General features: G+C 39.1%; 2 gene segments (V, D, J or C); both read left to right on the top strand.

Moving 5' to 3' along the window:
* Window positions 1-226: 226 nt before the first annotated feature.
* LOC122993838 lies at window positions 227-10413 on the top strand (the record flags this gene model as incomplete). The annotated part of the segment is given in 2 exon segments: window positions 227-352; window positions 10085-10413. Coding segments are annotated over 2 exon segments (384 nt in total), but the record flags the coding sequence as incomplete, so codon positions are not given.
* A 4108-nt stretch (window positions 10414-14521) lies between these two features.
* On the top strand, window positions 14522-22990 carry LOC122993862 (the record flags this gene model as incomplete). The annotated part of the segment is given in 2 exon segments: window positions 14522-14576; window positions 22692-22990. Coding segments are annotated over 2 exon segments (354 nt in total), but the record flags the coding sequence as incomplete, so codon positions are not given.
* Window positions 22991-27823: the final 4833 nt, after the last annotated feature.

Below are 27823 nucleotides of genomic sequence, written 5' to 3'. Positions count from 1 at the left end.
CTGCTGTAAAATAATGATCACATTAATGTCTGAAAACATGTAGATTGAAGCCAAAGTTTATTACGTTCACTGTTCTCACAAAGAAACATTTAAAAATTTAATGAACAAGCTACAAAGTCTGATAATTATCCTTTTATCACCTGATCGTAGTTATATAATATCCTGAAGAAGAAGACAGCAGCAGGAAGAAAAAACAGCTGAGAGCTGAGAGGAGAGAGGAGAAAACCTGAGACTGAAGAACAGAAAAGACACAAACTTTCACTGTGGACTTTAACACAAACACGGTTGGTTTTTAAGATGCTGTCAGTGCACTTTAGTCTGTTTCTGACTTTGTTTCTCGTCACACTGACAGGTAGGTGAGCAGATGAACTACTAAATAATATTTTCTACTATTGACTGTAAAGGAGTTTTACTGATAAACATGAAGTAAAACAGAGTTATCTCTTCCTTTAGGTGTCAGCTGTGAAGAACTCACTCCAGTCAACAATGAAGAGAACAGTTTAGAAGGCAGCACTGTTACTCTGTCCTGTACATATTCTAAAGGAGCTGCTGATTATTTCTTCTGGTATCGACAATATCCAGGAAAACCACCAGAGTTCCTCATCTCTCACACAGACACAGGGGCTTTACTATCAGATCCAGTATCTAGACTGTCTGTTAATGTGATTAAAGATAAAACCCAAATGGATCTGCAGATCTCCTCTGCTGCAGTGACAGACTCTGCTCTGTACTACTGTGCTGTGAGGCCCACAGTGACAGCAAACCCACAGTCTCTGTACAAAAACACAAGCTGACACACTGACAAGCTGCTGGAAGCCTTTTTTCCACACTGTTGTACTGAACTTTTTACCTCCACTAGAGGGCCACATTATCAAGTAGGCGGTGCACTACTTCTGCACTGTGTTCAACCATTCGGTCAATAATAACTGCTGCTGTGAAGAGAACAATTCTCAGACTGAATGTTGAACATCAGATAGTTTCTCCTGTTGATTTAAACCTTGTTGTAGAGATGGAACATTGGCTGTGGATTATTTTTGCTGCTCTTTTCTTTGGTAAGATAGAAAACACATCATGTTTTTATTTATCTTTTTATTTTGAATATTCAGAACATAAATCTCTGTTTTGATCAGTTTGTGTCCACAGAGTAACACTGTACAGTTGACATTTTCCACTGTCTTCTCCTCTCAGCCTCATGAACAATGTTAGTCTAATGGCTTCATTTTCTCTACTTTTTCCAGGACTAATAGCTGGAGACACAATCTCTCCTGAACAAGATGAAGTCAGTGGAAGAGAAGGAGAATCTGTCACACTCAGATGTACCTATCAGACAAGTTATACTGATGTTTGGCTTTTCTGGTACAGACATCATTCTGACGTTCAGGCACCTCAGTTTATACTCTGGAAAGGAGCAAAATCACAGAGTGATGAAGAATATATTCCTGATAAACGATATAAATCCCAAACATCAGCTACATCAACTGAGCTGACCATACATAATCTAACCCTGGCAGACACAGCTCTCTACTACTGTGCTCTAGACACACAGTGATAGAAAGTGTAGAAGAGGCTGTACAAAAACCTGAACACAGATATCTGACTACTCTTCAAAGAGGAGGGAAGTGGTATTCAAACCACAGCTTCATATCAGATGGATTCTGCTAATTCCTGTTTTATCAGAGTCACTGTGGTTACAGCTGCTAATGAAACACTGTGGGAGGATTCACATGAGCAGCAAATCCACATCAATGACAAACCAGCTGGATGATGCTTCAAACACAAGACACCATCAAACATAAAGTGACATAAAACTGTGTGTTGAACAAAAACCTGAAGTTACTGGTCGGGTTAAAAAGTGAATGTAATGAAAATATGAGAATGTTTGTTTCATACTGTCAGTTTTTATCATGAGCTGTTTCCATTAGACAGGCTGCGATACTTTTACTCACAGAATCAACTCTGTGAGGGAAATATTTAATGTGAGAATACAGATAAAATCTAAAAATAAAAACAATTTACCCTGGTTTAATGAAAGTTTGTGGAAACTAATGAAATCTAGAGATGCTGCACTAAGGACGGCAATTAAAACTAGAAGAGACACCGACATGCTGATTTATAAAGGTTTAAGGAACAAAGTTATCCAAGAGCTAAGAGAAGCTAAATCTTGTTTTTATCTCAATATTTTGAATGAGGCAAAAGGCAACAGTAAATTGATCTGGAAAAACATTGATGATCTCACAAGGAGGGACACAAAATTTTAAACTCAACGTACAGGGAAAGTTAATTGAAGATCATCTTCAAGGAAACTGGATATTGTTCCTATAGATGCTACACGTCAGGTTTTCGAGCTGGTAGAAACTAATGAGTTACAGGTAAACAAAATCATCAGCTCCTTATAAAGCTTTAAATATAGAGATGCTTTCCAATTTGACACCACGTTTGTCAAATCACACAAAGGTATTTTAACTCCCCCTATTGCTCATTTAATTAACTTGTCTTTTAAACACAGCTCCTTTCCTGATGACTGGAAACGTGCCGTTGTCACGCCTGTTTTTAAATCTGGAGACCGCCTTGAAGCCAGTAACTACAGACCAATAAGTATACTACCAGTACTCTCAAAGGTTGCTGAGAAAGTTGTCATTAAACAACTGACAACATTTCTTAATACAAACAATTTTGGTCTACATTGTATGCAATTTTACTTTAGAGCAAATCATTCCACTGAAACTGCTACCTTGCACTTAATAGAGCAAATTAATTCAAGACTTGACAAAGGAGGAGTAGTTGCTGCTGTATTTTTAGATCTGCGTAAAGCATTCGACACAGTCAATCATGATGTTTTAATATCAAAACTCTCTAAATTTAACTTCTCATCTAGAGCACTGGCATGGATGTCTTCATATTTATCTAATAGGAGACAATGTGTTAAAGTTGGTGACACACTGTCCAGTAACATGAAGTGCACAATGGGTGTTCCACAAGGGTCAGTGTTAGATCCCCTATTATTTAGTCTATATATTAATGATCTCCCTCAACAGTGTCATGATGCAGAGCTACAAATGTATGCAGATGACACCGTTGTGTACACACATGCAAAAACAGCTGAGTTAGCTGCTGCTAAGCTAACAACTGCATTGGAAAGGATCACACATTGGCTTGATCAATCATGTCTGAGTCTAAATGTAAACAAGACAAAGGGTATGTTTTTCTCTAAGACTATGGTACAACCTCATAATGCTGATATTCTCATCAAAGGTGAAAAAATTGACATAGTTACTGATTTTAAATATCTTGGTATGACACTGGATCCAAATTTGAACTTTAAGAAACATGTTAAAAAAATGGTTTAAACCATAAAGTACATCTCAGCAAATTTTAGACACATTAGAAACTGTCTCTCTTTGGACGCTGCAGATATTTATGCAGCTATGATTCTTTCCCAGATGTCTTATTACATCACATGTTGGGGGCAGGCTGGAGAAACAGCCATAAAACCTCTTGAGTCCTTATACAAACAAACTCTAAAAACTGCCAATGCATTTCCATCACTGTAGGGTCCTGGAGAAATACATTTTACTGAGCTTTGAGAAGTTTATATTATTCTCAAATTTGTGCCTAGTTTATAAATGTTAAATGGTTTGGCCTCCTCCACTATGTGACTTTGTGTTCACTCGCTCAGTAAGTTCTATTAGATCCTCCAGAATATCCTCTATACAAGATTGTACCATTTAATCACATTGCATTTGGACAATCAGCTTTCTCTGTGAAAGCCACAACTCAGTGGAACGTCCTACCTGATGATATGAAGAACTGTAGTTCAAACAATACATTCAAGGCCAAATTAAAAAATCTACTAAAGACCAATCAGCTGTGTGACCATTGAGTCTAAACTCCATCTATGGTCTTCTCATTAGCGCAGGTAGTCTTGCTTTTAATTTGACAAGTTTACATTATTAATTTCTAATTGACATTGTGGGTGTATGTGATGTGCTGTGTGTGGCTTTGTTTTTTCTATTTGGTATGGTGTATTCTGTGTGTTTTGTTTTGTTTTTTTTTTGCTTTGTACTGTTTGTTGATGTGCTGTTGTATGTTTTTTGTCGGGACGAGGGATGCAAATTAGCTTCAAGCTAACTCTGGTGCATCTTCAATGTTTAAAACTGCACACTGTCCCAGTCAATAAATAAATCAATCATTATATGTTGAGGATCAAAGTGAGTCTGCACCAGATGTAAAACAGGAAACATTCAAACTCCAGTGATGACTACATACAAGACAAGCTATGCTAGGAAAGGAGAGAGGCACAAACATGTGTTTAGTGTAAAGTTGTCAGTAGGAGGAATAACACAGGGCTGTGAATGAGCTCTGTCACTGTGATCAGACTCCTCCTTTAAATCCACCAACATGATTTTTTGATATAAAATCATGCTAACAGTCTGTTAACTGTGAGCAGGAATCTTTGGGAAACTCACAATTTGGGTTGGACATCCGCCACAGGTGTCCTCTCTCTCTCTCTCTCTCTCTCTCTCTCTCTCTCCCTCTCTCTCTCTCTCTCTCTCTCTCTCTCTGCTGTTTATCCTTCAAACTGAAACTGGTTCACACAACCTGAAGGTTTTGGCCCAGAGGACAAATAAGACACATAATGATCACTGATTACTTTTATAAAAACATGAGGCAATTCTCTGCATGTTGACGGTGTTCCTCAGTGACGGCGTATAAATTCAATCTGTGTTTCACTTGTTGAAGCAAATGTGTGATGTGGACGCTACAGACAATAAAACTTTATCTCCAACAGGCAGAGTGACATTCAAGAGTTAACAGAATGATGCCATGATGGCTTCTTATCCATATTTTACACTTATTCTCATCATGCACAAAATATTAAATGGCTATACTCAAAGAAAACTAATATCATTTTTCCTCTGAGTGATTTATAATTTAATCAGGTTTCCTCATAATTACTAAAGAATTACTACCTCATACACCTATTTCCTTTATTTATTTAATCTCTAATGAAAACCGTCATTTAGTACAAGTCTCCTGACTGAACTGTTACTGAGGATGAAGTGATGATGTGAAAAATATATTTCTGTTATAAACTGAAATTATTTTAATGTAAAATCACTTTTTGTATCCAACATGAGTGAAACATGATTTATATGATGGTGACTGCAGCATCAGAGTTTCCAGAGTTGAAGGTAGAGGAAGAGTAACTGAGAGAAGTGAAAATACAGATCGAAGAGGAGACGGAGAGATTCAGGGAGGAGCTAAGCTGTTACTGAACTATAGAAGAGAGACGAACTTCCATATTCAGCAGAGTTCAATACACAAACCACAAACATTACCTTCATTCAACATGCTGGCATTGGACTATTATGTATTTTCTTTACTGTTTCTAGTCATTCTGACAGGTATGAAAGATTCTGCATGAAAAAAATTCAATTCCACTTTTGTCTGAATGTGATTCCTTGATCGTGACTTTAACATGTTATAACAGAGTTATCTCTTCCTTTAGGTGTCAGCTGTGAAGAACTCACTCCAGTCAACAATGAAGAGAACAGTTTAGAAGGCAGCACTGTTACTCTGTCCTACAAATACTCAATCATCAGCACTAGTTATACAAAAGTATAACTAGTGCTGATGATTTCTTCTGGTATCAACAATATCCAGGAAAACCACCAGATTTTCTCCTGTACATCTCAGGATTTAACAGTACAAGATCAGCAGACTCTCTAAACAAAAGGTTCTCTACTAAACTGTCTGGAGAAAAACATGTTGATCTGCAGATCTCCTCTGCTGCAGTGACAGACTCTGCTCTGTACTACTGTGCTGTGAGGCCCACAGTGACAGCAAACCCACAGTCTCTGTACAAAAACACAAGCTGACACACTGACAAGCTGCTGGAAGCCTTTTTTCCACACTGTTGTACTGAACTTTTTACCTCCACTAGAGGGCCACATTATCAAGTAGGCGGTACACTACTTCTGCACTGTGTTCAACCATTCTGTCAATAATAACTGCTGCTGTGAAGAGAACAATTCTCAGACTGAATGTTGAACATCAGATAGTTTCTCCTGTTGATTTAAACCTTGTTGTAGAGATGGAACATTGGCTGTGGATTATTCTTGCTGCTCTTTTCTTTGGTAAGACAGAAAACAGAATGTGTTTCCTTTCTCAACAGTTTTTAAGATACAACTGATCTATAAGTGCTTTTAATGTCCTTCATAAAGGAAACATTTATAACTTTTTTTAGAAAAAAAGATGTAGTTCAGTCTGACAGACAGCAGTCAGTAAAAAAACAGACTATTCTAGATGTCTCAGTGTCTGCTAGGTAACTCTTTAAAGCTGCTGATTGTTCTCCTTTAATCAATCATCTTTATTGATTCATCTCTTCCTCTGCATGTTCTGTTCTTCCCCAGAGTGTAAAGGACAAGACAGTGTGACCCAGCCAAGAGGAGATGTCATTGCTGCTGAAGGAGACACAGTTACACTTGGCTGTCAATATAAGAGCAGTGTAACTCCCTATTTGTTCTGGTACAAACAAGAAATAAATGATTTCCCAAAGTATGTTTTGCGACGATTCTCTGGAGGAGGAGAAAATGCTGCAGAGTTCCAGAAAGACAGATTTGATGCTACATTGAACAAAACATCAGTTCCTCTGAAGATCCAGAAGCTGCAGCTGTCTGACTCTGCTGTGTACTACTGTGCTCTGCGGCCCACAGTGACAGGAAACACCAAAACTCTGTACAAAAACCTTTGGAGCAAAGACAACAGAATACTCCACAACATCCACTAGAGGGAGTCACACACTGTTAAACTTCAGTGGTTTCTTATCAAACAGTCTAGATTCTTTTCCCTCATGAGACACAGTTGTGATGAAGAGTTTTACAAATGAATGTCATTTGACATATGAGTCTCCTCCTACTGACTGCAGAGGTGGCTGCATGGCAGAGAGCTGTTTGATTCCAGCTGTGAACATCAGACCAAACACAACTCACAAAACCACTCAACACTTATTCAAACTCAACATTCACTTACAGCATTTCACTTGTGTAACCATGGAAACACTGGCTGTCATTTCACTGTTTTCAGCTCTTGTAGGTACGTATGTTTTTGTCATTGTGTGATATTTTCCAAATGATGGATATTTGACTCTGGAACAGAACTTTAATACAACATGTTTCCTTCACTAGGTAACACCTTGGAAGATGATTTCTATAGAAATCAGTCAAATGAACAGTTGATCAGTTTGTGTCCACAGAGTAACACTGTACAGTTGACATTTTCCACTGTCTTCTCCTCTCAGCCTCATGCACAATGTTAGTCTAATGGCTTCATTTTCTCTACTTTTTCCAGGACTAATAGCTGGAGACACAATCTCTCCTGTAAAAGAACAAGTCAGTGGAAGAGAAGGAGAATCTGTCACACTCACATGTACCTATGAGACAAGCTATACTCCTTACCTTTACTGGTACAAACATCATTCTGACCTTCAGGCACCTCAGTTTATACTCTGGAAACTAGAAGGATATACAGATGAATATATTCCTGATAAACGATATAAATCCACAACATCATATACATCAACTGAGCTGACCATACAGAATCTAACCCTGGCAGACACAGCTCTCTACTACTGTGCTCTAGTTACACAGTGATAGAAAGTGTAGAAGAGGCTGTACAAAAACCTGAACACAGATATCTGACTACTCTTCAAAGAGGAGGGAAGTGGTATTCAAACCACAGCTTCATATCAGATGGATTCTGCTAATTCCTGTTTTATCAGAGTCACTGTGGTTACAGCTGCTAATGAAACACTGTGGGAGGATTCACATGAGCAGCAAATCCACATCAATGACAAACCAGCTGGATGATGCTTCAAACACAAGACACCATCAAACATAAACTGACATAAAACTGTGTGTTGAACAAAAACCTGAAGTTAAAAAGTGAATGTAATGAAAATATGAAAATGTTTGTTTCATACTGTCAGTTTTTATCATGAGCTGTTTCCATTAGACATTCAACAAGGGTGTCTGCTGCCTCCACTGTTTGAACTACGAGTGTGCTTTTCCGTTAATAGAGCTTCGCTAGCTTCTTGTGCTACATATCACTATCTATTAACATGGTACTACATTATGAATTTCTTGAAGAATTTCAGTACAAGTTACAGTACATTTCTCAAACAGGTTGTAGCCACTGCAGGTCTTTGGTTATTGGCCATGATTAATGCTTCTTAACTGTTTAAAGTTAACTAGTGTGCAGCTTCTGCTTAACAAACTTATCTGGATCCAACTGTATGCAATCATTTCAGGTCTAGCTCAAAATGACCTTTTATTTCAAAAAATATTTTGAGTTGTTGGATCTTAGCTCAGCTTTCGATACAGTGGATCATGGAGTCCTCAGTGACAGGATACAACGGTGGGTTGGCCCATCTGTTTCTGATTTAAGCTGGTTTATATCATATTTATCAAATAAACAATAATTTGTGATGGTTGCTAATGATATGTCTGATGCTGCTGTCTTGAGTTATGGAGTGCCTCAAGGGTCTGTTATTGGTCCTATCTTATTTTCTATTCATATACTACTGTTTTAACATATCTTTTCACTTTTATGCAGACGACAAACAGCTGTACATTTCCCTCAGATGTGGCAATTTCAGCAAACTGTCTGATTCAAAGGATTGCCTGGACTCTATGAGAAGCTGGATGTTTAAAAACTTCTTTAACTTTCTTATTCAGTGATGATACAACAGAGGTTTTGAGGCACTATTTAACTACATAACTAAATCTTTACTTCAAGATTCAAGATTTAGTTTATTGACATTTTCTTGTGTATTTGCATACACAAAAAACAAAATGCTGTTCCTCCCAGCTCACAGCAGTGCAACAACAACATAAAGGATAAAGATATACTGTGTATGCAAAAATTACATATAAAAAAATGATAAAAACACATAAATCCCAAGAGAAAAAAACAAAAAACGAACGAGCAGTTAGCAGCACAGTTTATTAAAGTGCATTTAGAGAGAAAAGTACATGTCTCAATTGGATGTAGACAGCTCTTGCATGTCAACGACTGACCAGCACTGATGGGGGAGTTATATAATCCATTATGCTGTCCAGAGAACATTTGGCAACATGATTGTTGTTGCATGACCGGTATGTATAGGTTAGCAGTTAGCCTAGCTTGCACTCATCTGCGCTTGCTTTGGGTCCACTGGGTGCAGCAGACCAAACGCCATCAGCTGATTTAGCTCCCAGCCAGTATTTCTCGAAGCAAGAGTCTTTGTTACAAATGTCCAAAAAAACTGATATAGACATACTATAGACATATTTCCCCTACACTCCACAGGATGACACAGATGTAGACGTAGACATGGACAACGATACTGCAAGTCGGATCTACGAGAGGCCGCTGCAAACGTTGGTTGTGCCACCATCACACCAGTTCATGGAGAGAGAGAATACCACCAACAAGGACCCCTTAATTTCTCTTCTTGTCTCTTTCTCTTCTTCACAAAATAACTCTTCTGTTAGCTTCCTCAGTGCAGTTTCTCCTTTGGAATGTAGGTAACAGTAGCAGGTAGCAGTTGACAGCTAGCGAGCTGTTTTGATTTAAAAATATATCTAAAGATGATATTTCCTCTACTGTTAATTAATTTTGTTACCTCTTCTGTAGAGTATCTTCTGAAGATAATTTGAAGGTTATTTTGCAAAATGTCCCACTTTGTAGGTCCAAGTTTGAGATGTATTCAGGAGCCCATCTCTGGTGCAGCCACTCTCTGAGCTGTGAGAGCAGGGAGGAGGAGATTAAGGGAGGAGCAAAACTGTCACTGAAGTACAGAAAGACACAAACTTTCACTGTGGTGTTTCATACTAAACAACACAGACAGTTTCTTCTTATCTTCAAGATGGTGTCAATGCAATTAAGTCTGTTTTCAACTTTGTTTCTGATCACACTAACAGGTAGGTGACACACTTCATATTTACTTCTATTGATGTTTGATTCAAAACTGAGCATGAAGTTGTATGTATTCATGTTATGAGTCTTTGACAACATGTTATAACAGAGTTATCTCTTCCTTTAGGTGTCAGCTGTCAAGAACTCACTCCAGTCAACAATGAAGAGAACAGTTTAGAAGGCAGCACTGTTACTCTGTCCTACAACTACTCCAAACAAGCTGATTATAATGATCATTTCTTCTGGTATCGACAATATCCAGGAAAACCACCAGAGTTCCTCATGTACATCTCAGGGCTAAATCAAACGAGACCAGCAGATTCTCTGAAGTCAGAAACAAGATTCTTTACTGATCTGTTTGAAGAAAAGCGTGGAGTCAAACTGCAGATCTCCTCTGCTGCAGTGTCTGACTCTGCTGTGTACTACTGTGCTCTGCAGCCCACAGTGACAGGAAACACCAAAACTCTGTACAAAAACCTTTGGAGCAAAGACAACAGAATACTCCACAACATCCACTAGAGGGAGTCACACACTGTTAAACTTCAGTGGTTTCTTATCAAACAGTCTCGATTCTTTTCCCTCATGAGACACAGTTGTGATGAAGAGTTTTACAAATGAATGTCATTTGACATATGAGTCTCCTCCTACTGACTGCAGAGGTGGCTGCATGGCAGAGAGCTGTTTGATTCCAGCTGTGAACATCAGACCAAACACAACTCACAAAACCACTCAACACTTATTCAAACTCAACATTCACTTACAGCACATTTCACTTGTGTAACCATGGAAACACTGGCTGTCATTTCACTGTTTTCAGCTCTTGTAGGTACGTATGTTTTTGTCATTGTGTGATATTTTCCAAATGATGGATATTTGACTCTGGAACAGAACTTTAATACAACATGTTTCCTTCACTAGGTAACACCTTGGAAGATGATTTCTATAGAAATCAGTCAAATGAACAGTTGATCAGTTTGTGTCCACAGAGTAACACTGTACAGTTGACATTTTCCACTGTCTTCTCCTCTCAGCCTCATGAACAATGTTAGTCTAATGGCTTCATTTTCTCTACTTTTTCCAGGACTAATAGCTGGAGACACAATCTCTCCTGTAAAAGATGAAGTCAGTGGAAGAGAAGGAGAATCTGTCACACTCACATGTACATATGAGACAAGTGCAGACGGTGCTAGGCTTTTCTGGTACAGACATCATTCTGACCTTCAGGCACCTCAGTTTATACTCTGGAAAGAAGGAAAGGGATATATAGGTGAATATATTCCTGATAAACGATATAAATCCAAAACATCATATACATCAACTGAGCTGACCATACAGAGTCTAACCCTGGCAGACACAGCTCTCTACTACTGTGCTGTAGACACACAGTGATAGAAAGTGTAGAAGAGGCTGTACAAAAACCTGAACACAGATATCTGACTATTCTTCAAAGAGGAGGGAAGTGGTATTCAAACCACAGCTTCATATCAGATGGATTCTGCTAATTCCTGTTTTATCAGAGTCACTGTGGTTACAGCTGCTAATGAAACACTGTGGGAGGATTCACATGAGCAGCAAATCCACATCAATGACAAACCAGCTGGATGATGCTTCAAACACAAGACACCATCAAACATAAAGTGACATAAAACTGTGTGTTGAACAAAAACCTGAAGTTACTCGTCGGGTTAAAAAGTGAATGTAATGAAAATATGAGAATGTTTGTTTCATACTGTCAGTTTTTATCATGAGCTGTTTCCATTAGACATTCAACAAGGGTGTCTGCTGCCTCCACTGTTTGAACTACGAGTGTGAATGAGATATGGTCACTGACTTCATGTTGTCTTCAGGTATTTATAAATGGACACTGACTGACTGACTTCATCCTCTTTGTTCCCTGTTGGCCATCAGGTCACAATCAGCTCCTTCCATTGTTCACTATCCTTGACAACATGTTGAGCTTCACCCCAAATACACACTGAAGCATTAAAACTCTGAAATCACTGCTCGTTTATATCTTCACACATGAAAAACTCAACAGAATCACTTTAACAGCTGAAGCTTTAGAATCAGCTGATTCATTAAAACTGAAGCTTCCACAACAACTCCACCATCTTTACATCTGACCTCTGACAGCTGCAGAGCACCAAAAGACACAAAATTATCAATTTATATTCAAGAGGAAATAAATTCTAAAAAGAAAACAAAAAATCAGTTTTTCAAATATTCATTCTCAGTTTATAATAGAAATATTAAAGGAGCAGCAGCAGGTTCACGAAAATGAACCTTTTCTATGTTCAGGAAGAAAGTGAGTCTGCAGCAGATGTAAAACATTCATTTATTCAAAGACAAATAAAGAGGCAGCAGCAGGTTTAAAAGAGTCAGAGTATTTTACCAACTAGTATTTTTTAAAACAAAGTACAACGTTTCCCTATCCAAGTTGTTTTAGTGCCCTAACCTAATCAAACCTTAACCATCGTGTGGTCACATCATAAAAAGGTTTGATTTTTGAAACAACAATTTTGTCCCTATAGTGACTTTAAAAAAATACTAACGTGTCATTCTGGAGGGCATGGACCTACGATGTATTCTGGTGTTTAATCTGGAAGACTTTTTGGAAATCCAACATGGTTTATTTGATATCTGATCAGGTTATTAATATTACATGTGTGTATTTATAAGTTTTGGGCAGTAAGACTGAGCATTCAGCAGCCATACCAACATGTACCCTGTTTCTGCTGAATGACTGAAGCTAAGCAGGCGTGGGTTTGGTTAGTACTTCAATGGGAGACCTCCTGGAAAAGCTAAGTTGTTGCTGGAAGTGGTGTTGGTGGGCCAGTAGGGGCCAGTCTTCTCTCTGGTTCTAATAAATCCTGCTACCCCAGTGCAGTAACGAGACGCTGTCCTTCAGATGAGACGTTAAACTGAAGTTCTGACTCACTGTGGTTGTTAAAGCTCCCATGTGACCCCAGTTTCCTGGTAAAATTCCCAACCTGACTCTCTCCATCTGGCCACCTGATCATCCCCCAGTGTAACTGGCTCAATGATTCCCTTCCTCTCTACCTCAAGATGACGTGTGGTGAGCGTTCTGGTGAAAATGGCTGCTGTGCATCACCCAGGTGGGTGCTACATATTTGTGGTTGTTGAGGTGAGTTTCATGTTTCATGTTATAGGAATGTGATGACTGTTTTTCACTACCTTGAAGTGTAAGGGATTACAACTTTACTCTCAGTAATTACATTACACTCACTAAGCTCAGTAACACTCTGTTACTTTGACTCTTTGGGAGTTCAACTTGTTTGCGTCTCACCTGCAGTTAGATGTAGAATAGATATCAGTTTTGTCTGTGTGTTCAGTGGAAGGACTGGTTCACAGTGTGTTACCATGGTGCAGGATATGCACGTTAGTTAAAATACTCTACATACAGTTCAATAGTCAGAATATATGTTTATTATATAAATGTACTATTTTTATATTAAAATGTAGTTCATATGTATACCAAGATTTATGTAAACATGAATATTAATTAAAGTGTCCCACAATGTCTCATGTGAGATTCCTAGTTTGCTTCGTGCATGATGAGTTTTGAGTTTCTAATTATTCAGCAGTTTAATACATTTAGTCTGGAGAACGATGACATAGTAACGGGTTTATCTTTGTGGGCTTCAAACAAACAAATAAACAGATACATACATATACAGAGAGACAGATGTAGAGGTCTTGTCTTGGTGCTTATAACATTGGCATGAGAGGAGGAATAGGTGGAGGGAGGGGCGACTCACAGAAGAAGAGAACAGAAGAAGACTCCCGTTGTCAGAGGCAGTCGATACCTGAACCACTAAACACAGATACTGTCTGTAAGATGTTGTCACTGCATTGTTGTGATATTTTGTTGTTTTTTGTGACCGTACTAAAAGGGAGGTGAAACAATACAGGAATAATAAATGTCTTTAACAATGTGAGAAACTTGTGGAGCAGATAATCTGATTTTAACTTTGTGTTTAACATCAAGTTATCTCTTCCTTTAGGTGTCAGCTGTGAAGAACTCACTCCACTAGAGGGAGTCACACACTGTTAAACTTCAGTGGTTTGTTACCAAACAGTCGAGATTCTTTTCACTGGTGAGAAAAATGAAAGAACAATGAAGGCAGAAAGATAGAAGAATGATGTAGACTGTCCTGATAGCTATGAAGTATGGTTCACATCAATGAGAGAGTATCACACAGTAACTCTTCTGACAACAACACTAACAGCTGAGAGGCTCCCACCAAGGGTCCACTTTCTCCTCACTGCTGTTTTATCCTAAAGGACTCAATCAATATACAACACAGTCATTAACTCCATGTGGTAAAACTGTCAGCTGTCAATCAGTGTAATGCTATTAGCTATGAGCTAATCAGTATAATGTGATATAAAGCACATTGAACACATTATTAGTCAGAGCTGTGAGAGCAGGGAGGAGGAGATTAAGGGAGGAGCAAAACTGTCACTGAAGTACAGAAAGACACAAACTTTCACTGTGGTGTTTCATACTAAACAACACAGACAGTTTCTTCTTATCTTCAAGATGGTGTCAATGCAATTAAGTCTGTTTTCAACTTTGTTCCTCGTCACACTAACAGGTAGGTGACACACTTAATATTTACTTCTATTGATGTTTGATTGAAAACTGAACATGAAGTTGTATGTATTCATGTTATGAGTCTTTGACAACATCTTATAACAAAGTTATCTCTTCCTTTAGGTGTCAGCTGTCAAGAACTCACTCCAGTCAACAATGAAGAGAACAGTTTAGAAGGCAGCACTGTTACTCTGTCCTACAAATACTCCAAACAAGCTGCTGACAATGATCATTTCCTCTGGTATCGACAATATCCAGGAAAACCACCAGAGTTCCTAATTTTCCATTTCGGTTCAGGAGATGCAATATCAGATCCAGTACCTAGACTGTCTTTTAAAGTGAGTGCAGATAAAACCCAAATGGATCTGCAGATCTCCTCTGCTGCAGTGTCTGACTCTGCTGTGTACTACTGTGCTCTGCAGCCCACAGTGACAGGAAACACCAAAACTCTGTACAAAAACCTTTGGAGCAAAGACAACAGAATACTCCACAACATCCACTAGAGGGAATCACACACTGTTAAACTTCAGTGGTTTCTTATCAAGCAGTCTAGATTCTTTTCCCTCATGAGACACAGTTGTGATGAAGAGTTTTACAAATGAATGTCATTTGACATATGAGTCTCCTCCTACTGACTGCAGAGGTGGCTGCATGGCAGAGAGCTGTTTGATTCCAGCTGTGAACATCAGACCAGACAAAGAACTTCAGCATTAATTCTGAGACTGACAGGTAACAATATTTGTAAATATTTTAAAATTGGAGTAATGTGGTGTCTCTGCCTGGTTTTCATCAGAACACCTGCTGCTGCGTTCTGTATGAGCTGTAACTGACCAACAGCTTTCTTAGACACACCAGACAGAAGAGCGTTACAATAGTCCAGCCTGTATTGTACAACCTGTATGTATTAACTTTTCTGTGTCTGACTCTGACACTATTCCTTAAATGATAGAAGGACACTTGAGTCACGTTTCTTATGTGACATTAAACATTTAGGTCCGTCGATAATAACACCAAGATTATTGACCTGCTCCTTGGTGTTTAGTGTGAATAATTTTAGGTGGTCATCAGGATCTCAGTTTTGTCTTGATTCAGCTGTAACAAGTTCTGAGTCAGATGCATGCAATCTTGTCACTGATAGAACTGTAATCATTTGAACTTACAGAGATACGTATATAGCAGGGTATCATCTGCGTAATTATGGAGACTGATGTTGCGATATCTAATAATATTGCCAAGCGGTAACATATACAGACTGAGAAGAATTGGTCCTAAGATAGAGCCCTGAGGGACACCACGTCAGGTCTATTTTATTGGGGGAGTGGTCGTCCATGGCCACAATGAATTGTCGACCAGTTAAGTAAGACCTGAACCATCAAAGAACTGTACCAGAGAGACAGACCCAGTGTTCAAGTCTGTCCAGCAGAATAATGTGATCTACAGGATCAAATGCAGCACTGAGATCTAACAGGACAAGCACAGAGAGATTCTTCTCATCAGTGTTCATCCTGAGGTCATTCACAACTTTGACTAGAACTGTTTCCATACTGTGATGGGTCCTGAAACCAGACTGGAACTTTTAAAATACAGTGTTGTCACAGAAGACCTCCTTCAACATTTTTTTCCTAAAATCTTACTCAGAAAAGGCAGGTTGGATATTGGTCTGTAGTTTGAGATGACAGAACAATCTATATTGTCTTTTTAAGCAGTGGTTTAATTAAAGTGGTTTTGAAAGCTGCAGGAAAGGTGCCTGTGAACAGTGAGTGATTAATTATTGTTAAAACTTCCTCTGCTAAAAAGTTAAAAAAACAGTTTTTAAAAAGTGGTGGGAATGAGATCAAGAGCACAGGTAGAGGATTTTAACTCACAGACAACTTTCTTGATTGTTTCCAAGTCCACTGATGTAAACTGATGTAACTGATGCTTGGTGCATTATAATATTCATTCATTGTCTGTAAAATAGGCAGAAAATTCATTGCATTTAGTGACGTTCAGGTGATCAGAGTAATAGTTCGGGGCCGGGCTCATGAGACTGTCAGCAGTTGAAAAGAGAAGCCTTGGATTGTTAGAATTTGTATTTATGAGTTGAGAGAAATACGATCGCCTGGTGTTTCTGATGGCTGCATTGTGTTCTGCTCAGAGTTCTTTAAAGACATCATGGTGGACCTGAAGTTTTGTCTTTCTCCATCTCCTTTCAGCTTTGTGACAGTTTAATTTGAGTTGGTTGATATCCTGTTTTCTCCATGATGGTTTCTGTTTTTGAGGATTTTTTTGTCCCTGACTGGGGCGATATGGTCAATAGCTGATTGTAGTTTTGTATTTAAATTGTCCGCTAGATCATCAACAGATAAAGGGAGAGTTGGCAAAGAGTACACAGTGATGGTCAGAGAGGTAATTCAGTTACTGAAACATTATCGATGTTTAACCCAGTTGCTATCACTGAGACTAGAGTATTACCATGCTGGTGAGTCGGACCAGTTATATGCTGAGTTAGTGCAAAACTGTCTAGTATATTTATGAGCTCTATAGTTTTAGAATCATTTCTTTTATTAAAATGGATATTCAGGTCTCCGTTTAGGATCACCTTATCATATCCAGTAACACAGAGTGAGATCAGCTCAGACCATCAGTTATCAGATCATTAACTAGAATAATGTTGTACAGTGATGTCTCATGTTTAGGGATATTTCTGTAACTTCCTGTATGTAAGAATCAATAAATAACACTTCCCACATCCAGCTGATACAAAAAGCTGCAACCAGTCTGTTAACCAGGAGGAAGAGTAACTGAGAGAAGTGAAAATACAGATCTAAGAGGAGACAGAGAGATTCAGGGAGGAGCTAAGCTGTTACTGAACTATAGAAGAGAGACGAACTTCCATATTCAGCAGAGTTCAATACACAAACCACAAACAGTAGTGACAGCAAACCCACAGTCTCTGTACAAAAACACAAGCTGACACACTGACAAGCTGCTGGAAGCTTTTTTTCCACACTGTTGTACTGAACTTTTTACCTCCACTAGAGGGCCACATTATGAAGTAGGCGGTGCACTACTTCTGCACTGTGTTCAACCATTCTGTCAATAATAACCGCTGCTGTGAAGAGAACAATTCTCAGACTGAATGTTGAACATCAGATAGTTTCTCCTGTTGATTTAAACCTTGTTGTAGAGATGGAACATTGGCTGTGGATTATTCTCGCTGCTCTTTTCTTTGGTAAGACAGAAAGCACATCATGTTTTTATTTATCTTTTCATTTTAAATGTTCAGAACATAAATCTCTGTTTTGATCAGTTTGTGTCCACAGAGTAACACTGTACAGTTGACATTTTCCACTGTCTTCTCCTCTCAGCCTCATGAACAATGTTAGTCTAATGGCTTCATTTTCTCTACTTTTTCCAGGACTAATAGCTGGAGACACAATCTCTCCTGAACAAGATGAAGTCAGTAGAAGAGAAGGAGAATCTGTCACACTCACATGTACCTATGAGGCCAGTGGAACTTGGAGTTACCTTCACTGGTACAAACATCATTCTGACCCTCAGGCACCTCAGTTTATACTCTGGAAAGGAGCAAAATCAGCGAGTGATGAAGAATATATTCCTAATAAACGATATGCATCCAAAACATCAGATACATCAACTGAGCTGACCATACAGAGTCTAACCCTGGCAGACTCTGCTCTCTACTACTGTGCTCTAGACACACAGTGATAGAAAGTGTAGAAGAGGCTGTACAAAAACCTGAACACAGATATCTGACTACTCTTCAAAGAGGAAGGAAGTGGTATTCAAACCACAGCTTCATATCAGATGGATTCTGCTAATTCCTGTTTTATCAGAGTCACTGTGGTTACAGCTGCTAATGAAACACTGTGGGAGGATTCACATGAGCAGCAAATCCACATCAATGACAAACCAGCTGGATGATGCTTCAAACTCAAAACCATTTCATGGAACAAAAGATTAAATGAAAAAAACTAATCAACAGATTATTCAAATTGAAAAAGTTTTGATATTTGCAGCCTTGTTCATTTTTCCTTGTTTTGGTTTGTATCAAGATTTCAAGTGTTTGTTGTCACTATTCAGCCATGATGTGTCAGTAGATGAACACAACACAGAACGCATCGTTCCCATCAGAAAAAGTGCTTTCAGTCAGTCAGTATTCTGTCATTGCAGCTAAACAGTGGAACTCGCTCCTCAAGCTCATCAAGGAAATTCATACATATCACACTTTCACAGACCAGCTGACGATGTGGCTCATTGAAAACCAGGTTTGCCGACATTAGTCTGTCGACAGCCCTCTCTGCTGCCATCTTGTGTTTTTAATGTGATACATGTAATTCTGTTTTATCATATGTCTTCAGTTATTATCGTATTCTGTTCATGCTGTTGTGTATATATGTGTATATAACAAAAATATCGTGAAAAACGATAAAATGTCTGTCAGCAACAGTTGCCAAACACTTAACATCAAATAACAGTAAAAAACCTTTAATTATTCTACAGAGATTTCTTTTAAAAATATGGATATTTACTTTGAACATTGTCTGCATTTTTACAGTCCAACCATTGTAAAATAAAAAGAAAATATCATTATAAAACATCACTAGAATGTTAAACAAATGTATTAATCTGCACAAAAAAATTTAAATGATTGCAGAAATATCTTAAAATTACCTAATTTAAATGAAGACTGTTGTTTTCATACAGTAATCTTTGTTAAATTCATAGGATTATCCAATCCATCCACAAGAACTCCCCATCAAAGTAAAGATTTCTGGATGTAAAACACAGAAAATTATGTAAAATTACATTTAAATTACCCTCCTATAACACCCATTAACTGTATCTTGAGAGCTTTAGGCTTTTATTTTATGTGATTATCCAGTCTATTTACAGTAAATTCCTGGTAAAATTGATTTTATACTGTACAAAAAAATAAGATCATGTGATAATAGTTTATAAAAACATAATTATGATAATAGTTACTTTATATAAACATTATTTGACAGTAAGAACAAGCAACTCTCCAATATATTTACAGGCTTTTCCCATTAATGTATGAGGTTTACTTTATATAAACATTATTTGATAGTATTTAAAAGCAACTATAAAATATATCTACTAGGGGTGTGCCCGAATACAAAGACGTTATTCGGCAAAGCACAAAAAACATGTTAAATACCAGCGTGCAGGTCGGTTACATCACTATCTCAGTGTCTCTCCTCTGCTCCGCTGTTACGTCTATCAGCAGGTCTCAACGAGGGGAGTCACATCCACCTGCTACATGACTCACATTTCCTTATTCGGACATCACTCCCGGAATACACTGAGAGCGTGGTGCTGATAACGCCAAGGTCACAGGTTCGATCTCTATACTGGCCAGGATCAGTTGTTGTAAAGGGAGAAGTTCTTGTGCCGCCTGCAGATGGAAAGAAAGTTGATGTAAACTTCCCTGTTTCTAACCCATGGAATGACCAACAGTGCCACATCATCTCACACGTGTATCCTGTGAAAGCTTCACGTCCAAAGTCCTGCTCCTTCTTACTCTTTGTCAGGAGACTACTACTGTAGCAGCATTGAAACGTACACTTCCCTTTCCACATGACCACGTGGCCTAAAGGACAAGGCGTCTGACTTCGGATCAGAAGATTGAGGGTTTGAATCCCTTCGTGGTTGGCTATCCCTGCTTGCATTGCATATGTGTCTGTTGAGTGAAGAAAACCCCAACGAGAGGCTGTGAACATGTACATCAACCTATGTGACATTGCTGATCATGGGTAAAATCTGCTCGTAGTCACAGAAATGCAGCAGATTAAACAAAGTGTTTGGCTTTAGGAACTTACAGGAAGTATGTGTTTTCTGTGATTAACATCTGTATCAGAGGGGGTACCTGTAAATATTCTGCACCATCGCTCTGCTTATTATGGGCACATTCAGCAGGAGTAACGCTTTGGAGGAATCCTGGTTAACGTCAGTTCCTTCAAATCAAGGCATTGTGTGTTTCCTGCCATGAAGATTTGTATGCAGAGCGTTGGCTTTTCAATGTTTGGAACCACAAGATTGTTGATTGTGATAAAAAACTACTCATGAGTGGAGTAATGCTTTGGAGGAACTGTGCTATAAATGTGTTTGGTGTGTACACCAGCATTATGCAGAGAAAACCTACTTCTGTCATGGAATAACTTTGAGATGGACAGCAGCAAAGTCACCAGCAATGTGGGGGGAAATTCAACCTTCTGGGGGTTACACAGTCCCAACTGTCAATAGGCTGCCTATACTGTAAGGCAGGTTCAGGAAGTGCTACCATCGTCCTCCCCCCATCGCTTCAATTGGATGCGTCCATCCATGTAATGTCACAGGTCAAGCAGGAAATAAATCAAGATGGAAAGAGTGGAGTTTGAATCTAAAATAACGCTAGCTGATACAAATGGATGAAGGTCCCAAAAAACAAAAAGGTGGAGCAGAAAAGGTCAGAGAGAAAAAGAAAAAGATCTTGAGGCTGATGCTGCAAAATGTTTTAAGTTAACACATTTATTCAAAATATCGATGCCACTGCCAACCAAAATCCTTCTAGCATTAGCATGGCTAGCTGCAGTGATAACATTAACAGTCCATGGCCAAATGAAGAGGAGGAGGAAGAGTCTGGACAGATGAGCAGCAGGCTGATTCCAGTGGAGAGCAGGAGCAAGAAGAGGAGGACGCTGCCGAGGACGAGTGAAAGCTGCATGATAACCTCCAGCAGGTGATACTGCTAACATTAGCTCATGTAGTGACAGTGTTAACAGCAGAGCTCTGAACCTGACGCTCTCTGTTACACAAGTAGCATGCAAGAGCAGCTTCATCAAGAATAGATTACGGAGCACTACATTTAGAAGCGTTCATGTTTATGGCTACAGAATAAAACTTTCTTATAGCTTTAGACACTGATGGAATGATGTAATCGACAGGATGGCAGAGAAGAGACGTCTTCTCACCGCCTAAGGTAGGACATGCTATTCTATTCTATTCTATTCTATTCTATTCTATTCTATTCTATTCTATTCTATTTGTTGCTTATGCTGTTTTTTAAATGATGTCAGCTGATTGGTCACACTGGGTCCACTCCATTAGGCTGCAGGCCTGCTGCTTGTCACAGCCTGACAATACCAGTGAGTGAATGTTTAAATAGTGTCGGTAGCATGAAATCCTGACTGTTCAGCCTGATGTGTGAATTGCATCAGATCAGCTGCAAACACAATGTTGGATGATTGACGATTAATAGTTCTCACAATTCCAGATCATCAATGAATTAAATCCTAAATACGCCTCTTGGGCTGCTGATTTGTCCTCTAAGCTATTTCTTGGCTATTTATTTATTAATAATAGTATTTTATGAAACCCTGTAAGTACACCTGTTGTTTGGGTTCTAACTTGATAACTATTGCTTAGCTTATATGTTATAAATACCCTGTTATTGCTTTATGCAACTCATAAGTGTGTTTGTTGGGGATGAATGGGGCCGGTCCAGATGAGAATTGCCATGGCAGAATTTTGTTCCCAGTCTGACTCTGCAGCCCACAGTGACAGAAAACACCAAAACTCAAAGTCAAACACAACCTGACAGATTTTTGATGCTTCTGTAGTTTCACATGACAACAGATCAGTCATGTAAAAGCTGCTCCAGGCAAAGTTTTTATGTTGACAATGAAGACATAAGAGAAGAGAAAGAGTCCTGCGATGGTGATATAACTGGTAGGATGTCAGTATACACATCCTCCTTACTGGGATCAGTGATGTCACAGTGATGTCATTAAGGGAGGAGGGGCTTCCTCTACAGATGGGAGAAGCCCAACTGTCCCCATCAGAAAGTAAGCAGACTTCAGTAAGTTAACTTTGAGGATTACTGAGCTGTTTATCTTTGAACATGTTGCTTTTAGTGCCAGCTCTGCTCCTCTGTATATTCACTGGTAAGTCACATTTTATTCATTTTATTAATTAGTTGAATTCAGTGGCAAGAACATTCATACCTGATAATGTAATTAAAGCAGCTACATAGTTACTGAAGCACAGAACAAGAAGCCCAAGAAAATGTAAATTTGTTCACTAACTTCTGGATTTAAATATTTTCATGTAGGTGTCAGCTGTGAAGAACTCACTGCAGTCAAGAATGAAGAGAACAGTTTGGAGGGCAGCACTGTTACTCTGTCCTATGAATACCCAAAACTTTCATCTAGTGATTATTTCTTCTGGTATCGACAATATCCAGGAAAACCACCAGAGTTCCTCATCCAGCACTCGGCTTCTGGAACAGTAGCAAATCCAAAACCTGGACTGGAGATTACAGTGATGGAAAAACAAATCCATCTGCAGATCTCCTCTGCTGCAGTGTCTGACTCTGCTGTGTACTACTGTGCTCTGCAGCCCACAGTGACAGGAAACACCAAAACTCTGTACAAAAACCTTTGGAGCAAAGACAACAGAATACTCCACAACATCCACTAGAGGGAGTCACACACTGTTAAACTTCAGTGGTTTCTTATCAAACAGTCTAGATTCTTTTCCCTCATGAGACACAGTTGTGATGAAGAGTTTTACAAATGAATGTCATTTGACATATGAGTCTCCTCCTACTGACTGCAGAGGTGGCTGCATGGCAGAGAGCTGTTTGATTCCAGCTGTGAACATCAGACCAAACACAACTCACAAAACCACTCAACACTTATTCAAACTCAACATTCACTTACAGCACATTTCACTTGTGTAACCATGGAAACACTGGCTGTCATTTCACTGTTTTCAGCTCTTGTAGGTACGTATGTTTTTGTCATTGTGTGATATTTTCCAAATGATGGATATTTGACTCTGGAACAGAACTTTAATACAACATGTTTCCTTCACTAGGTAACACCTTGGAAGACGATTTCTATAAAAATCAGTCAAATGAACAGTTGATCAGTTTGTGTCCACAGAGTAACACTGTACAGTTGACATTTTCCACTGTCTTCTCCTCTCAGCCTCATGAACAATGTTAGTCTAATGGCTTCATTTTCTCTACTTTTTCCAGGACTAATAGCTGGAGACACAATCTCTCCTGAACAAGATGAAGTCAGTGGAAGAGAAGGAGAATCTGTCACACTCACATGTACCTATGATACAACTGAAACTCGTGTTTACCTTTACTGGTACAAACATCATTCTGACCTTCAGGCACCTCAATTTATACTCAAGAAAGGATCACTGGGCAAAAATCAATATATTCCTGATGGAAGATATGATTCCCAAACATCAGCTACATCAACTGAGCTGACCATACAGAATCTAACCCTGGCAGACACAGCTCTCTACTACTGTGCTCTAGACACACAGTGATAGAAAGTGTAGAAGAGGCTGTACAAAAACCTGAACACAGATATCTGACTACTCTTCAAAGAGGAGGGAAGTGGTATTCAAACCACAGCTTCATATCAGATGGATTCTGCTAATTCTTGTTTTATCAGAGTCACTGTGGTTACAGCTGCTAATGAAACACTGTGGGAGGATTCACATGAGCAGCAAATCCACATCAATGACAAACCAGCTGGATGATGCTTCAAACACAAGACACCATCAAACATAAAGTCACATAAAACTGTGTGTTGAACAAAAACCTGAAGTTACTCGTCGGGTTAAAAAGTGAATGTAATGAAAATATGAGAATGTTTGTTTCATACTGTCAGTTTTTATCATGAGCTGTTTCCATTAGACATTCAACAAGGGTGTCTGCTGCCTCCACTGTTTGAACTACCAGTGTGAATGAGATATGGTCACTGACTTCATGTTGTCTTCAGGTATTTATAAATGGACACTGACTGACTGACTTCATCCTCTTTGTTCCCTGTTGGCCATCAGGCCACAATCAGCTCCTTCCATAGTTCACTATCTTTGACAACATGTTGAGCTTCACCCCAAATACACACTGAAGCATTAAAACTCTGAAATTACTGCTCATTTATATTTTCACACATCAAAAACTCATAGAGACTCACTCATAGCAGCAGAACAGCAACAGCAACAACAACAGTAGACACATGACTAGCAGCAACAAACAGCAACAGCTGGAGAAGGACAGAAGAAGGACGCCAACATGTCAGCATGGTCCGTGGGGTTTCCTGCGGATGAGAAAGCACAAAGAACTCTGGGGAAGAAGTCAATTTAGTAACATGCATTAATGGTAAAAGAATACATACAGATGGAGAAGAGGAGAGAGGAGCTCAGTGCATCATGGGAAGTCCCCCGGCAGTCTAGGCCTATAGCAGCATAACTAAGGGCTGATCCAAGGCGAGTCTGGTCGGCCCTAACTATAAGCTTTATCAAAAAGGAAAGTTTTAAGCATACTCTTAAACATAGAGAGGGTGTCTGCCCCCTGGACTGAATCTGGAAGATGGTTCCACAAGAGAGGAGTCTGATAGCTGAAGGCTCTGCCTCCCATTCTACATTCGACTGTAGGAACCACCAGTACCACTGATAATAATGAGTTGCAATAATCCAGCCTAGAGGTAACAAATGCATGGACTATTTTTTCTGCATCTTGTTGACAGGATGTGCCTGATTTTTGCAGTATTATGTAAGTGAAAAAAGGCAGTCCTTGAAATTTGTTTTATGTGGGAGTTAAAGGACTTATCAACAACTCCACCATCTTTGCATTTGACTTCTTTCAAGGGAGGCAAGACAATCAAGCCTTACAGAACAGTGACTCTGAAAGAGCCATGGTACAAACTCATTCTCAGGTCACTTGAAACTGTTCAGATTAACAATATTAAAGGAACAGCAGCAAGTCCTCAAAAATGAACCTTTTATATGTTCAGGAACAAAGTGAGTCTGCAGCAGATGTAAAACATTAATTTAGTCTCAGTTTACTTGCAGTTTTTATCACAAAAACAAATAAAGAGGCAGCAGCAGGTTTAAAAGATTCAGGGTCTGATCTTACACCTGACGCAAAGCGGTGCCAAGCGTGACGCAAGTGTCTTTGTTAGTATAAGACCGACGCAGTTGTTATTTTCCCATCCAGCGCCCACATTGTTTAAATAGCAAATGCACTTGTTCTCATCTGTCTGAGCAGCCATGTTGGCCTTAAAATGAGGTTTTGTCATTGTTGGCTCATTGGTATCTTAAGGAAGTGGAAAGTGAATGCGTGATTGACCAACAAAAACCTGGTCTGAAGTCAATGGCGCAGTGTTTCACTGTCATTTTAAGGTTGCATTATCAAGATAGTAATATGTGCCTACATAGGCGGCAACACAAGGAACGTACAATCTGCTTTTTACACACATAAGATTATAAATAAAAGAATTACAATGTGAAATGATGGAAGAAATTATTTGACCAAAAAGTATTTAAACAGACCCATCAGGTTGAGGGTTTCTGTCAAGACCCAGAAAACAGATTTCAACAAGGGATCAGACATGGATTGACTTTCCTGATACATCAGTACATGAGGACATGAGGGACACATGAGGAAATAAATGAGGTGAAAATAAAGATTAAACTAAGGAGGGAAAGAACTCAAGACAGCTTCTAGCTGCTGCCAGCAGCAGGATCAGCACCTTGGACAGCTGATCGAGCAAGCTTTCTTTTTGGAAATTCAACATGGTTCATTAGATATCTAATCAGTTTGCTAATATTATGTGTGTGTGTTTTTAAGTTTTGGGCAGTAAGACTGAGTGACATGTGACAGGAATGTGATTACTTTATTTCACTACCTTAAAGTGTAAGGGTTTCCAATGTTACACTCAGTAATTACATTACACTCACTAAGCTCAGTAACACTCTGTTACTTTGACTCTTTGGGAGTTCAACTTGTTTGCGTCTCACCTGCAGTTAGATGTAGAATAGATATCAGTTTTGTCTGAGTGTTCAGTGGAAGGACTGGTTCACAGTGTGTTACCATGGTGCAGGATATGCACGTTAGTTAAAATACTATACATACAGTTCAATAGTCAGAATATATATTTAGAGATACAGCAAACGCTCCCTCAGCTTTTGTTTTTTAGAGAATATGTATGTATGTAAACATGAATATTAAGAAAAGTGCCCCACAATGTGTTATACGAGATTCCTTGTTTGCTTCATGCAAAGATTAGAGACTCTAATTATTCACCAGTTTAATATATTTTGGAGATGTATGGAGAACAATGACTTATTAACTGGGGTTTATCTGTGTGGGCTTCAAACATTTAAACAGATACATAAATATACACTCACCGGCACACCTTGCTAGTACTGGTTTGGACCCCCTTTTGCCTCCAGAACTGTCTAAATACTGTGTGGTGTAAATTCAACAAGGTGCTGGACACATTCCTCCGAGATTTTGGTCCATATTTACATGATAGCGTCACACAGTTGCTGCAGATTTGTTGGCTGCACATCCATGATGCCAATCTCCTGTTCCACCACATCCCAAAGGTGCTCAAATGAGATCTGACTGAGACTGAGATCTGGTGACTGTGGAGGCCATCTGAGTACAGTGAACTCATTGTCATGTTGAAGAAACCAGTTTGAGATGATTTGAGCTTTGTGACATTGGCTGCTGGAAGTATAGCCATTAGAAGATGGTATACTGTGGTCATAAAGGGATGGACACAGTCAGCAGCAATACTCAGGTAGACTGTGGCCTTTAAATGATGCTCAAAGGGGCCCAAAGTGTGCCAAGAAAATATCCCCCACACCATTACACCACCACTAGCAGCCTGAATACAATATAGTATAATACAAGGCAGGATGGATCCATACTTTCATATTGTTTACGCCAAATTCTGAATGTTGCAGCAGGAATGGAGACTCGTCAGACCAGGCAACATTTTTCTCTCTTCTCATCCTCTGTTCTCCAATTTTGGTGAGCCTGTGTTAATTGTAGGCTCAGTTTCCTGTTCTTACAGCAGGGACAGCCAGTGTGGTCTTCTGCTGCTGTAGCCCATCTGCTTCAAGGTTCAACATGTTGTGTGTTCAGAGATGCTCTTCTGCATACCTCGGTTGTAAAGAGTGGTTATTTGAGTTAATGTTGCCTTTCTATCAGCTCCAAGCAGTCTGGCCATTTTCTTCTCTGCCATCAACAAGGCATTTTCATGCAGAGAACTGCTGCTCACTTGATATTTCCTCTTTTTCGAACCTTCCTCTGTAAACTCTAGAGATGGTTGTGTGTGAAAATCCCAGTAGATCACCAGTTCCTGAGTTACTCAGACCAGCCTGTCTGGCACCAACAATCATGCTACATTCAAAGTCATTTGAATC

This window comes from Thunnus albacares, chromosome 12, assembly GCF_914725855.1.
Source record: "Thunnus albacares chromosome 12, fThuAlb1.1, whole genome shotgun sequence".
Taxonomy (NCBI): Eukaryota; Metazoa; Chordata; class Actinopteri; order Scombriformes; family Scombridae; genus Thunnus; species Thunnus albacares.
Note: the sequence above shows the minus strand (reverse complement) of the source record. Positions and strands in the feature narration are given on the sequence as shown.